This window comes from Tamandua tetradactyla, chromosome 3 (genome assembly GCF_023851605.1).
Source record: "Tamandua tetradactyla isolate mTamTet1 chromosome 3, mTamTet1.pri, whole genome shotgun sequence".
NCBI classification, from domain to species: domain Eukaryota; kingdom Metazoa; phylum Chordata; class Mammalia; order Pilosa; family Myrmecophagidae; genus Tamandua; species Tamandua tetradactyla.
Window position 1 is genome coordinate 212,795,081 of NC_135329.1, and position 14,808 is coordinate 212,809,888.

General features: G+C 41.9%; 1 protein-coding gene across 7 annotated transcripts in view; it reads left to right on the forward strand.

Moving 5' to 3' along the window:
• AGAP1 (ArfGAP with GTPase domain, ankyrin repeat and PH domain 1) overlaps positions 1 to 14,808 on the forward strand; it is a 636,823-nt gene that overhangs the window by 263,928 nt on the left and 358,087 nt on the right. For all 7 annotated transcript variants that reach the window (XM_077155532.1, XM_077155533.1, XM_077155527.1 and 4 more), the window contains exon 6: positions 1,124 to 1,258. In XM_077155532.1, coding sequence (XP_077011647.1) covers positions 1,124 to 1,258 — 135 coding nt within the window. The remainder of the gene's footprint in view (positions 1 to 1,123; positions 1,259 to 14,808) is intronic.

Genomic DNA, 14,808 nt, shown 5'->3' on the forward strand with positions numbered 1-14,808 from the left:
GAGTGGATGGATGGGTGGACGGAAGGGTGAATGGATAGGTGGGTGAGTGGATGGATGGGTGGACGGATGGGTGAATGGATAGGTGGGTGTGTGGATGGATGGGTGGACGGATGGGTGAATGAATAGGTGGGTGAGTGGATGGATGGGTGGACGGAAGGGTGAATGGATAGGTGGGTGAGTGGATGGATGGGTGGACGGAAGGGTGAATGGATAGGTGGGTGAGTGGATGGATGGGTGGACGGAAGGGTGAATGGATAGGTGGGTGAGTGGATGGATGGGTGGACGGAAGGGTGAATGGATAGGTGGGTGAGTGGATGGATGGGTGGACGGAAGGGTGAATGGATAGGTGGGTGAGTGGATGGATGGGTGGACGGAAGGGTGAATGGATAGGTGGGTGTGTGGATGGATGGGTGGACGGATGGGTGAATGGATAGGTGGGTGTGTGGATGGATGGGTGGACGGATGGGTGAATGAATAGGTGGGTGAGTGGATGGATGGGTGGACGGAAGGGTGAATGGATAGGTGGGTGAGTGGATGGATGGGTGGACGGAAGGGTGAATGGATAGGTGGGTGAGTGGATGGATGGGTGGACGGAAGGGTGAATGGATAGGTGGGTGAGTGGATGGATGGGTGGACGGAAGGGTGAATGGATAGGTGGGTGAGTGGATGGATGGGTGGACGGAAGGGTGAATGGATAGATAGGTGTGTGGGTGTGTGATTGGACAAATAGGTGGGCGGGTGGATGCGTGGGTGGACAGATGGCTGCATCTGGAAGAATATGACATTATATGAACCACATTTTAGCATAGTGACTTATAGATAGGAGGCGACCTACCGACGGTGGATGTTTTCTTTCTCCTTTAAAAATTATTTTCCTCTGGAGTCACTGTAAATGCTTCCTTCTTCCTTCTGCTCTTTTTGCACATTCTCTTACACCAGGTTTAGAAGTTCTCCTGTCAAACTGAGTTCTAACGAATGAGCATTCTGGCATTTGGGGCTGTGGTTTTGGGGTAAACTCTGTTTCATTGGCTGCACATTCTAAAGAGGCACAGGTTGGAGCATCCTAGGGACCTTCTGTGGTGGGAAGTAACAGGAGCTGCTACTTTCTGTCTGTCTGTTGCAGATGCCATAAGTTCCAGCAACCCACGTGTCATCGACGACGCCCGAGCCCGGAAGCTGTCCAACGACCTCAAGCGCTGCACGTACTACGAGACCTGCGCCACCTACGGCCTGAATGTGGAGCGGGTCTTCCAGGACGGTGAGTGCCTGCCTCGGTGGGGCTGCTGGGCCCCCCGCCGCAGCCCACTTCTCTTGCCCTCCATCTTGGCGTCCCCTCGTGCGGGCAGCTGCACCGCAGCTGAGCCCCCTGGGCCAGGCTCAGGCCCGGGGAGTGTCACGTGATGTGTTCTGGTAGTTCTCAGGAGCCCACGAGGCACCTGAAACCATCCTGCAGCGGGTTCTGCACGTCACGTCACGTGGCCTCGCTGTGCACAGGATGCAAAGCTCTTTGAGCTGTTGTTTCTGCACACGCGCTCAAGCTTACACACGTAATGGTGCATCTGTGATTCAGTCCCATCCTTAAAAGAAGATGTAAATATTTGATGTTAGGGTTTGAGGAGAATAAACTGAAAGAAGGGAGTGAGGTTTGGACAAAACCGTACCACTGATGAGGACTCCTGCTGCTCGGCCATTTGGGGATGGTCTCGGGGAGCAGCCGGGATCTCCTGGAGGAGCATGAGGTGTGCTCAGGTGAGACACGCGCACGTAAGGAATTGTGGGCCCCCGTGTCCGTGCTGTGAAGGAGGGAATGTGGGGGTGCCGTGGAGACAGAGGTGGTCGCTGGCCTGGGCGTTGATGAGACCCGACGTCTGGAGATTTGGGCGAAGGCGATGCAGGCAGAGGGCCCGTGTCTGATGGACTGGTGGGAACTACATGCCAGGACCCTTGCCCTTCTTGTTCACATCCATGGGCAGCAGAGCCACCACTGCCCCCACCTGCCCTGGCGTTTCGGCACCGCCCTGGGGGGCAGCCAATCTCAGAACCTCAGGGGCCCTCAGCCACTGCCAGGCTTACCCGGGCCTTGCTGGAACCCACCCCGAGGAAGAGCTTTCAAATTAGTGAAAGCAACACTTAGGGGTTGGGATGCTTGAACCTCTCCAAAACCAGGCCACACGCGCTTTTGTTTTCAAATACCCAAATAAGTTTTCAGACAGAATTGTAGAATTTCCGTACTTTTTTCCTTTTTTTTACGTTTCAGTGACTGTGTCATTTTCAAACTTTGCATTCTCTTCTATTTTCCTTAACAACCACGTTCTTTTCTGGCTGAGTCCTTCTCCGCCAGTGTCCCAGTCCTTGCATGTGTCTCGCACTCCACCTTCTGGAGAAGCCTTCCGTGCGGTCCTCCCAGGTGGTTTTCACCCTGCCTGGCGATGGTCCGCTGAGCCTGAAAGCCCCTGGGAAGCCGGGTGGGAGAAGTTGCAGGACTCATCTCACGTTATGCAGGGAGCCAGAGGGCCTCTGTTTGTTTTCCATCCTTTGCTCCCAGAAGATGGAAATGCAAAAAGAATCCCATGTAACCGTCTACAGCTGTTTGACTGTAATTGCAGGAAAGTGCAGGACAGGGCTGAGAGTTCTAATGGCACTAGCTCTTGCAGTGCTGTGTCATCTCTGACCATTTTCTTTTGCTGACACCACAGTCTTTTGTCTGTTAAAGGATATGTCAGTTAGGTCTGTTCAGTTCTTTCCTGAAAGAACCTCCATTTTCCTTTTTGGGGCAGCCTCTTTAATAAGTTTTTGTTGCTGTTATTTTTTTTCTTTTCTTTATTATGTTAGAGATTAAATTGATTTTTACTTACACTTTCTTTGGCAAAAGATTTTTCAAAAATAAAATTTTTCATGTTTGAAAGCAAACCAAAAAAATGTATACATTGGCGTTTAATATATATTAAAAAGATTAATGCCATTGTGTCCACTAATATATGTATATTTTTGTAATTTGTAATAAATAGTTATGGAATAATTTAAGGGCTTAAAATGTAAACATGGAAGGTCTTTTCAGGCCCAGCTTGCAGTTGAGAACCACAGTCTCTGAGATGTTTGTTTCCTAAAGTCACCTCATACAGCTGGTACCAGGACAAGCCAGATTTCCTATTTCTGCCTCCTGTTTTCATCATGCATCTATATACGCCGCTATCACCATTTCCCCACTCCCATGTGTGTGCACTGTCCTCTCTATACTGAAAAGTTAAGTTTCTAAGACTTCCTGGGACAGTAAGGATGGTTGGTTTGTATTTTGAGAGGACAAAAAAGATTCAGCTGCTTAACATTATACTTTGTAGAGGTTTCAGATTTAGAGTAAAAATAGCATGACAAAGGTGTAAGTCTTAAGTAGCACCTACCTGGTAATACTAATATGGGGGAAAACCAGAGGAGCCCTCCGCAGGTTGCTCTGAAGCCAGCTGGCCGAGCCTCGTAAGCTGTTCTCGTCCTGATCTGCTGCCCTCCTGCCCTCGTCGTTAACCATGTTAGCCAGCAGCTTCTAGTTCAGTATAACCCCATGGAAGCTGGACTCGGCACGTTGCTTCTGAATGAGCCACACTTGGTCCGTGGCGTGTGCTCTCTCACTAAATCAGACACGTACCTGCTGGCGTTAATATTGCCTAGACTTTGGAGGCAGCCTGATGATGAGGTGTGTCTGGGGGAGGGTCTCTACATTTGTGCAGGTCTGCCTGTGTGTGTTTTAAGCTCTGGCTTATGTTTGGATGGGAACATGCCTTACTGCTTTTCAGTGATTATTCTTATTAAAACGAACACTGTTGATGCCCCTTACGAAACTATAAATGCATTTTTTAATTTGTTTAATTTCATAACCAAACAAGCTTCCTCGACAGCAGAGTTAAATTACAAATTGAAAATGAATTAATACCAAGACTACAATGTAAACCTTGTGTGTAGTAAACCAAACATTTGAGATTAAAAAAAAAATCTAGAGTTAATATATTTTGGGGTGAAATTCACATGGGTCTAAAAATTCTTACAGTTGGGAGGCATGTAGACTTTCTTGAATTAGCAAAGCAGATGTTCTAGAGCTGAGGCTGGGCATCTGGCACTGGGAGGAAACTGGAAACTGAAACAGTCTTTCATATGTACTCAACAAATATGAAATGAATTACTTGAAGATGGAGTTAGTTACTGAGCTGCACCAAATCTTTTCAGTACTAATTGGAGAATTTGTTTGGGTTATTTTGACGTTTGTGAAGAGGAGAATCATAAGGTCACAGCTGAAGAATGGATTGTAAATTTATCCAAGAGAAAAGATGTAAAAAGCTGTCCAAGTTGAACTTTTTCAAATCTGTCAAAGAGAGAGTTTTTGAAGGATAAGAAATATAAAAATAAAAACCACCCATGACTCTACCACCCAGGGGCAACTATTGTTAAAGCCTGTCGGGAGTGGGTGAGAGGGGAGATATGTGTTCACACCAACATGTTTGCAAAAACAAATTACAGTGGTATTTTTACCTAAATACTTCTCAACAATGTAAGTCCTAGTTTTTACACTGCATTCCATTGAGTGAAAATAACTTTTTGGCCCAGTCTCCTATTAGACATTTCGTTTTCTCCCCCTATTTAATTAATTCATTCATCTTTATTTATTTTAGAATCAGCTTCAGTGGGTGTCCCTTTTCTTACCTAAAGCTCTGCCTCCATCCTTCATCCCTTCCTTACGGCACACCACTAGAAGTGGGGTTGCTGGCCAATGACTTGCATGCACTTAGCGCTTTTTTCCCTCCTATTTCATTGAGATATGTTCGCACACCACACAAACCACTAAAGTATACAATCACTGGCTGACATTATCATCAAATAATTGTGCCTACATCCCCATGATCAATTTTAGAATATTTTCATTCCAACCTAAATCCTCACATATCTCTTATTCCCCACTATTGTTAACTCATAGTATTGTTATAGTAAATTTGTGACTATTGATGAAAGAATATTAAAATATTACCATTAACTATAGTCCATAGTTCACAATAGCTATGCTTTTCCCATATACTTGTAGTTCTATTAATTTTTTATGTATTTATAGTAGCTTTCGCAAGAACTTATTTAATATACATGACTTTAAACAACTCCTTTCAATTAAATTCACCTTCAGTACAGCACTATTACTTATAATCCCAATAATGAACTACTATCACCTCTCTCCATTCCCAAACATTAAAATTTAACCTTGCTAATAATTCTGTACATATTAACTAACCACTCCCCCTTCTCTAGCTTTTCTCTCTCTCTAGGTACCCTATATTCTACATTTAGTTAGTCCATATTAGAAAAATCATCCAGCAGCTATCCTTTTGTGTCTGGCTTATTTCACTAAGCATTATGTCCTCAAGATTCATCTGTGTTGTTATATGCTTCAGGACCTCATTCCTTCTTACTGCTGCATTATAGTCCACTGTGTGTATATACACCACATTTTGTTTATCTACTCTTCTGTAATGGACTCTTGGATTGTTCCATCTTTTGGCAAGTGTGAATAATGCCAGTATGAACATCGTTGTGCAGATGTCTGTTTCCCTGTATTCAGCTCTTGTGGGTGTATATCGAGTAGAGGAATTGGTGGTTCATAGGGCATTTGGTTTTCTGAGGAACCACCAAACTGTCCTCCAAAGCGGCCATACCATTTTACATTCCTGTCCAACATTTGTGTCTTCCTGTTTGTTTAATAGCAGCCATTCTTATAAGTGTGAGATGATATCTCATTGTGGTTTTGATTTGCAATTCCCTAATAGCTGATGAAGAGGAACTTCTTTTCATGTGCTTTTTAACCATTTGTATTTCCTCTTTGGAAAAATGTCTGTTCATATTTTTTGCCCATTTTATAATTGGGTTGTTTATCCTTTTATTGTTAAGTTGTAAGATTTTTTTTATATATGCTGGTTATCAAACCCTTATCAGATGTTTGGTTATTGTGCTGGTTTGAGAGGATTATATACCCTAGAAAAGCCATGTTTTAATCCTGATCCGTCGTGTGGAGGCAGCCCCCCCCTTTTTTTTCTTTGTATGCTGTATGGTGGGGTCACATTGCATTCTTTTCCATGTGATTATCCCCATATTGCAGCATCTTTTGTTGAATTGTTTTTGTTTGGTTTTTCATTTATTTGTTTGCATGTTTGTTTGTTTGCTTTGGGGAAGTACATGGGCTGGGGATCGAAACTGAGTCTCCCGCATGGCAGGTGGGAATTCTACCACTCATCTACCCTTGTACTCCTACCCCCGCCCCCCGCCATTTCTTTTAATCCCAATTCAGTACTGTAGATTGGAAACTTCATTGGATTATCTCCACAGAGATGAGATTCACCCAATTGTGGGTATTGACCTTTGATCAGAGGGAAATGTGACTCCACACATTCCAGGTGGGTCTTGATTAGTTTAATGGAATCCTTTAGAAGAGAAAACATTTTGAAGAGAGCCCTGAGGTCCACGGCAGCCAAGAGCCCATGCAGCCAGAGACCTCTGGAGATGAAGAAGGAAAACGCTCCGGGGAGAGCTTCATTAAACAAAAAACCTGAAGAGAAAGCTGGCAGACATCACCATATGCCTTCCCAATTGAGAGAGAAACCCTGAACTTCTTCGGCCTTTCTAGACTGAAAATAACCTCTTGTTGGTGCCTTAATTTGGACATTTTTATAGGCTTGCTTTAATTGGGACATTTTCACAGTCTTAGAACTGTAAACTTGCAACTTAATAAATTATCCCCTTTTGAAAGCCGTTCCATTTCTGGTGTATCACATTCTGGCAGCTTGCAGACTAAAACAGTTACCTAATATTCTCTGCCATTGAGTTGGGTGCCTCTTCACCTACTTGATGAAGTCCTTTGAAGCACAGAAATGTTCAGTCTTGAGGAGTTCCCATTTGTCTCTTTTTTTTTCTCTGGCTGTTTGTGCTGTGGGTGTAGAGTTTAAGAAGCTACCTCCTTTCACTAGATCTTTAAGATGTTTCCCTGTGTTTTCTTCTAGGAGTTTTATAGTTCTGGCTCTTATATTTAGGTCTTTAACCCACTTTGAGTTAATTTTTGTATATAGTGTGTGAGGTAGAGACCGTCTTCCATTGCCCTGGGTTATCCAGTTCCCCCTGCCTCCCTTACTGAATTCAGTTCAGTGGGTTTGGGGGTCTTATCAGAAATCAATTGACTGTGGAACTGAGGGTCTATTTCTGAACTCAATTCAATTCTGTTGGTTGGTATGTCTATTTTTGGAGACCAATACCATGCTCTTTTGAAAACTGTGGTTTTATAACAGCTTTAAAGTCAGAAAGTATAAGTACTTCCATTTTGTTCTTCTTTTTTAGGATGTTTTTGGCTATTTGTGGCCCCTTTCCCTTCCAAATAAATTTAATGACTAACTTTTTCAAGTCTGCACAGTAGGTTGTTGGAATTTTTATTGGTATTGCATTGGATCTGTAGGTCAATTTGGATAAAATTGACATCTTAGTGACATTTAGCCTTCTTAACTGTGAACATGGAATGTTTTTCCATCTATTAGGCCATTTTTTATTTCTTTTAGCAATGTTATGTAGTTTGCTGTGTACAGGTCCTTTCCATCCATGGTTAAGTTTATTCCTAGATACTTGGTTATTTTAGTTGTGATTGTGAATGGAATTTTTTTTCTTAATTGCCTCCTCAGGTCATTTCTAGTGTATAGAAACATTACTGATTTTTATGTGTAATCTTGTATACTGCCACTCTGCTAAATTTGTTTACTGGCTCAAGTAACTTTGTCATAGATTTCTCAGGGTTTTCCAAGTATAATATGTCATCTGCAAATAATGAAAGTTTTACTTCTTCCTTTCCGATTTGGATTTATTTCTTTTTCTTGCCTGATGGCTCTGGCTAGAACTTCTAGCACAACGTTAAATAATAGTGTTGGCAGAGGGCATCCTTGTCTCCTTCCCGATTTTCGGGATAAAGTGTTCAGCCTCTCACATTGAGTATGATGCTGACTATGCGTTTTTCATACCTGCCTTTTATCATATTGAGGAAGTTACCTTTGATTCCTACCTTTTGAAGTGTTTTCATCAGAATATAATCTTGAATTTTGTCAAGTGCTTTTTCAGCATCAATCGAAATGTCAATATGATTTTTCCCTTTCAATTTGTTAATGTGCTGTATTATATTAACTGATTTTCTTGTGTTAAGCCATCCTTCTATTACTGGTATAAACCCCACTTGGTCATGTTGTACAAATTTTTTAATGTGCTGTTGGATTGGATTTGCAAGTATTTTTGTTGAGAATTTTTAAAAAATATTTATTGACAAATCTTCACACATGTACCATACATGGTGTATAATCAGTGGCTCACAATATCATCACATAGTTGTGTATTCATCAACATGATCATTTTTAGAACATTTGCATTACTCCAGAAAAAAAAATAAAAATTAAAAACTCATACCTCCCATACCTCTTATCCCTCCCTCTCATTGACCATTTTATTTCAATCTACCCAATTTATTTTACCCTTATCCCCTATTATTTATTTATTTATTTATTATCCTTTTTTACTCATCTGTCCATACCCTGCATAAAAGGAGTATCAGGTTTACACATTCACACAGTCACATTGTAAAAGTTATACCATTATATAGTTGTCTTCAAGAGTGAAGGTTACTAAACCCGCCCGCCCTCCTTCTCCCCTCTTTCTCCACCGGCCGGCTGCGCGGCGCCCACGCCCCACAGCAGCCGACCCGCCCACCCTCCTTCTCCCCTCTTTGTCCACCAGCCTACCGCGCGGCGCCCACGCCCCGCAGCAGCCGATCCGCCCACCCTCCTTCTCCCCTCTTTGTCCGCCAGCCCGCCGCGCGGCGACCACGCCCCGCAGCAGCCGACCCGCCCGCCCTCTTCTCCCCTCTTCCCCCTCCTGCTCCGGCGGCTCTCCAACCACCACGGTGCCCTCTTCCGCCTTCACCAGCTCCTCCTCCACCAGCCTCGACAGCCTTGCCATCCTCACCTTTCCTCCTCCAGAAAAGCTACTGGGGGAGTGGAGACAATACAGAGCAGCTCCCGGAGCCACGACGGAGATCAAAGGGACAGCGTACCCCATCCTGGAACGGCTGACTGTCTGGGAGAACCAGCTCCGGTGAGAACACCGAGGGATGCGGGCTTTCCTGGGCGGGATGGCAAGCGGCCGGAGTCCCTCCCTTCCTCCTTCCCAGGCCAGCTGGCAGAATTGGGCAGGCGGTCCCATTGGGCCGCGGCAGCTGGCGGCCCCACCACGCGAGGCCCCCCGGACCAACTTAAAGAGTTGGGTCGGAAATCCCCAGACTGCAGAGAACGGTGACCAGGGGGTCCCTTCCAAACACGTGACTCCCCGGTCCGGCTGGGAACAGTGCATTCTCCCAGGCTGCGGCAGCTGGCGCCCTTCCGCCACGCTTGGCGCCCCGGGCCGACTAGGAAATTTGGTCGGGCGCTCTCACGTGCTGCGGTGGCCGGCGACCCTCCCCGTGTTCAGACCGCCGGGCCGGCTGGCACTCTTCCAAGACGCTTCGGCTGCCAAACCTCCCCTACGGCGAGAGTTTTCCAGAGTTAAAGGACCCACAGCAACTTTCACTAGTGGAACCCATAGACAAACGTGTGCCACGAGCTCCACCTACTGGGCAGGATAAGAAAAACAGAACCCAGAGATTTCACAGAAAAATCTTTCAACCTGTGAGGTCCAACACTCAGGGAAATCTGACTAAATGCCCAGACGCCAGCAGAAGATAACGGCTCACACTCAGAAAATTGAAAATATGGCCCAGTCAAAGGAACAAACCAATAGTTCAAATGAGATACAGGAGCTGAAACAACTAATGCTGAATATACGAACAGAAATGGAAAACCTCTTCAAAAACGAAATCAATAAATTGAGGGAGGACATGAAGAAGACATGGGCTGAACAAAAAGAAGAAATAGAAAAACTGAAAAAACAAATCACAGAACTTATGGAAGTGAAGGACAAAGTAGAAAAGATGGAAAAAACAATGGATACCTACAATGATAGATTTAAAGAGACAGAAGATAGAATTAGTGATTTGGAGGATGGAACATCTGAATTCCAAAACGAGACAGAAACTATAGGGAAAAGAATGGAAAAATTTGAACAGGGTATCAGGGAACTCAAGGACAATGTGAACCTCACAAATATACGTGTTGTGGGTGTCCCAGAAGGAGAAGAGACGGGAAAAGGAGGAGAAAAACTAATGGAAGAAATTATCACTGAAAATTTCCCAACTCTTATGAAAGACCTAAAATTACAGATCCAAGAAGTGTAGCGCACCCCAAAGAGATTAGACCCAAATAGGCGTTCCCCAAGACACTTACTAGTTAGAATGTCAGAGGTCAAAGAGAAAGAGAGGATCTTGAAAGCAGCGAGAGAGAAGCAATCCATCACATACAAGGGAAACCCAATAACTGTGTGTAGATTTCTCAGCAGAAACCATGGAAGCTAGAAGACAGTGGGATGATATATTTAAATTACTAAAAGAGAAAAACTGCCAACCAAGACTCCTATATCCAGCAAAATTGTCCTTCAAAAATGAGGGAGAAATTAAAACATTCTGAGAGAATTTGTGACCAAGAGACCAGCTCTGCAAGATATACTAAAGGGAGCACTAGAGTCAGATACAAAAAGACAGAAGAGAGAGATATGGAGAAGAGTGTAGAAAGAAGGAAAGTCAGATATCATATATATAATACAAAAGGCAAAATGGTAGAGGAAAATATTATCCAAACAGTAATAACTCTAAATGTTAATGAACTGAATTCCCCAATCAAAAGACATAGACTGGCAGAATGGATTAAAAAACAGGATCCTTCTATATGCTGTCTACAGGAAACACATCTTAGACCCAAAGATAAATATAGGTTGAAAGTGAAAGGTTGGGAAAAGATATTTCATGCAAATAACAACCAGAAAAGAGCAGGAGTGGCTATACTAATATCCAACAAATTAGACTTCAAATGTAAAACATTTAAAAGAGACAAAGAAGGACACTATCTACTAATAAAAGGAACAATTAAATAAGAAGACATAACAATCATAAATATTTACGCACCGAACCAGAATGCCCCAAAATACGTGAGGAATACACTGCAAACACTGAAAAGGGAAATAGACACATATACCATAATAGTTGAAGTCTTCAATTCACCACTCTCATCAATGGACAGAACATCTTGACAGAGGATCAATAAAGAAATAGAGAATCTGAATATTACTATAAATGAGCTAGACTTAACAGACATCTATAGGACATTACATCCCACAACAGCAGGATACACCTTTTTTTCAAGTGCTCATGGATCATTCTCAAAGATAGACCATATGCTGGGTCACAAAGCAAGTCTCAACAAATTTAAAAAGATTGAAATCATACACAACACTTTCTCGGATCATAAAGGAATGAAGTTGGAAATCAATAATAAGCGGAGTGCCAGAAAATTCATAAATACATGGAGGCTCAACAACACACTCTTAAACAACAAGTGGGTCAAAGAAGAAATTGCAAGAGAAATTAGTAAATACCTAGAGGCGAATGAAAATGAGAACACAACATATCAAAACTTATGGGACGCAGCAAAGGCAGTGCCAAGAGGGAAATTTATTGCCCTAAATGCCTATATCAGAAAAGAAGAAAAGGCAAAAATTCAGGAATTAACTGTCCACTTGGAAGAACTGGAGAAAGAACAGCAAACTAACCCCATAGCAAGCAAAAGGAAAGAAATAACAAAGATTAGAGCAGAAATAAATGAAATTGAAAACATGAAAACAATAGAGAAAATCAATAAGACCAGAAGTTGGTTCTATGAGAAAATCAACAAGATTGATGGGCCCTTAGCAAGATTGACAAAAAGAAGAAGAGAGAGGATGCAAATAAATAAGATCAGAAATGAAAGAGGAGACATAACTACTGACCTCACAGAAATAAAGGAGGTAATAACAGGATACTATGAACAACTTTACGCTAATAAATACAACAATTTAGATGAAATGGATGGGTTCCTGGAAAGACATGAACAACCAACTTTGACTCAAGAAGACATGGATGACCTCAACAAACCAATCACAAGTAAAGAGATTGAATTAGTCATTCAAAAGCTCCCTAAAAAGAAAAGTCCAGGACCAGACGGCTTCACATGTGAATTCTATCAAACATTCCAGAAAGAATTAGTACCAACTCTCCTCAAACTCTTCAAAATAATCGAAGCAGAGGGAAAACTACCTAATTCATTCTATGAAGCCAGCATCACCCTCATACCAAAACCAGGCAAAGATATTACAAAAAAAAGAAAACTAGAGACCAATCTCTCTAATGAATATAGATGCAAAAATCCTCAATAAAATTCTAGCAAATCGTATCCAACAACACATTAAAAGAATTATACATCATGACCAAGTAGGATTCATCCCAGGTATGCAAGGATGGTTCAACATAAGAAAATCAGTTAATGTAATACACCACATCAACAAATCAAAGCACAGAAATCACATGATCATCTCAATTGATGCAGAGAAGGCATTTGACAAGATTCAACATCCTTTCCAGTTGAAAACACTTCAAAAGATAGGAATACAAGGGAACTTCCTTAAAATGATAGAGGGAATATATGAAAAACCCACAGCTAATATCATCCTCAATGGGGAAAAATTGAAAACTTTCCCCCTAAGATCAGGAACAAGACAAGGATGTCCACTATCACCACTATTATTCAACATTGTGTTGGAAGTTCTAGCCAAAGCAATTAGACAAGAAAAAGAAATACAAGGCATCAAAATTGGAAAGGAAGAAGTAAAACTATCACTGTTTGCAGACGATATGATACGTCGAAAACCCGGAAAAATCCACAACAAAACTACTAGAGCTAATAAATGAGTACAGCAAGGTAGCAGGCTACAAGATCAACATTCAAAAATCTGTAGCTTTTCTATACACTAGTAATGAACAAGCTGAGGGGGAAATCAAGAAACAAATCCCATTTACAATTGCAACTAAAAGAATAAAATACCTAGGAATAAATTTAACCAAAGAGACAAAAAACCTATATAAAGAAAACTACAAAAAACTGCTAAAAGAAATCACAGAAGACCTAAATAGATGGAAGGGCATACCGTGTTCATGGATTGGAAGACTAAATTTAATTAAGATGTCAATCCTACCTAAACTCATCTACAGATTCAATGCAATACCAATCAAAATCCCAACAACTTATTTTTCAGAATTAGAAAAACCAATAAGCAAATTTATCTGGAAGGGCAGGGTGCCCCGAATTGCTAAAAACATCTTGAGGAAATAAAACGAAGCTGGAGGTCTCGTGATGCCGGACTTTAAGGCATTTTATGAAGCCACAGTGGTCAAAACAGCATGGTATTGGCATAAAGATAGATATATCAACCAATGGAATCGAATAGAGTGCTCAGATATTGACCCTCTCATCTATGGACATTTGATCTTTGATAAGGCAGTCAAGCCAACTCACCTGGGACAGAACAGTCTCTTCAATAAATGGTGCCTAGAGAACTGGATATCCATATGTAAAAGAATGAAAGAAGACCCACATCTCACACCTTATAGAAAAGTTAACTCAAAATGGATCAAAGATCTAAACATTAGGTCTAAGACCATAAAACAGTTAGAGGAAAATGTAGGAAGATATCTTACGAATCTTACAACTGGAGGTGGTTTTATGGACCTTAAACCTAAAGCAAGAGCACTGAAGAAAGAAAGAAATAAATGGGAGCTCCTCAAAATTAAACACTTTTGTGCATCAAAGAACTTCATCAAGAAAGTAGAAAGACAGCCTACACAATGGGAGATAATATTTGGAAATGACATATCAGATAAAGGTCTAGTATCCAGAATATATAAAGAGATTGTTCAACTCAACAACAAAAAGACAGCCAACCCAATTACAAAATGGGAAAAAGACTTGAACAGACACCTACCAGAAGAGGAAATACGGATGGCCAAGAGGCACATGAAGAGATGCTCAATGTCCCTGGCCATTAGAGAAATGCAAATCAAAACCACAATGAGATATCATCTCACACCCACCAGAATGGCCATTATCAACAAAACAGAAAATGACAAGTGCTGGAGAGGATGCGGAGAAAGAGGCACACTTATCCACTGTTGGTGGGAATGTCAAATGGTGCAACCACTGTGGAAGGCAGTTTGGCGGTTCCTCAAAAAGCTGAATATAGAATTGCCATACGACCCAGCAATACCATTGCTAGGTATCTACTCAAAGGACTTAAGGGCAAAGATACAAACAGACATTTGCACACCAATGTTTATAGCAGCGTTATTTACAATTGCAAAGAGATGGAAACAGCCAAAATGTCCATCAACAGAAGAATGGCTAAATAAACTGTGATATATACATACGATGGAATATTATGCAGCTTTAAGACAAGATAAACTTATGAAGCATGTAATAACATGGATGGACCTAGAGAATATTATGCTGAGTGACTCCAGCCAAAAACTAAAGGACAAATACTGTATGGTCCCACTGATGTGAACGTACATTCAAGAATAAACTTGAAATATGTCATTGATAACAGAGTCCAGCAGGAGTTAGAAACAGGGTTAAGATAATGGGTAATTGGAGCGGAAGGGATACAGACTGTGCAACAGGACTAGATACAAAAACTCAAAAATGGACAGCACAATAATACCTAATTGTAAAGTAATCATGTTAAAACACTGAATGAAGCTGCATCTAAGCTAAAAAAAAAAAAAAAAAGAGTGAAGGTTACTGA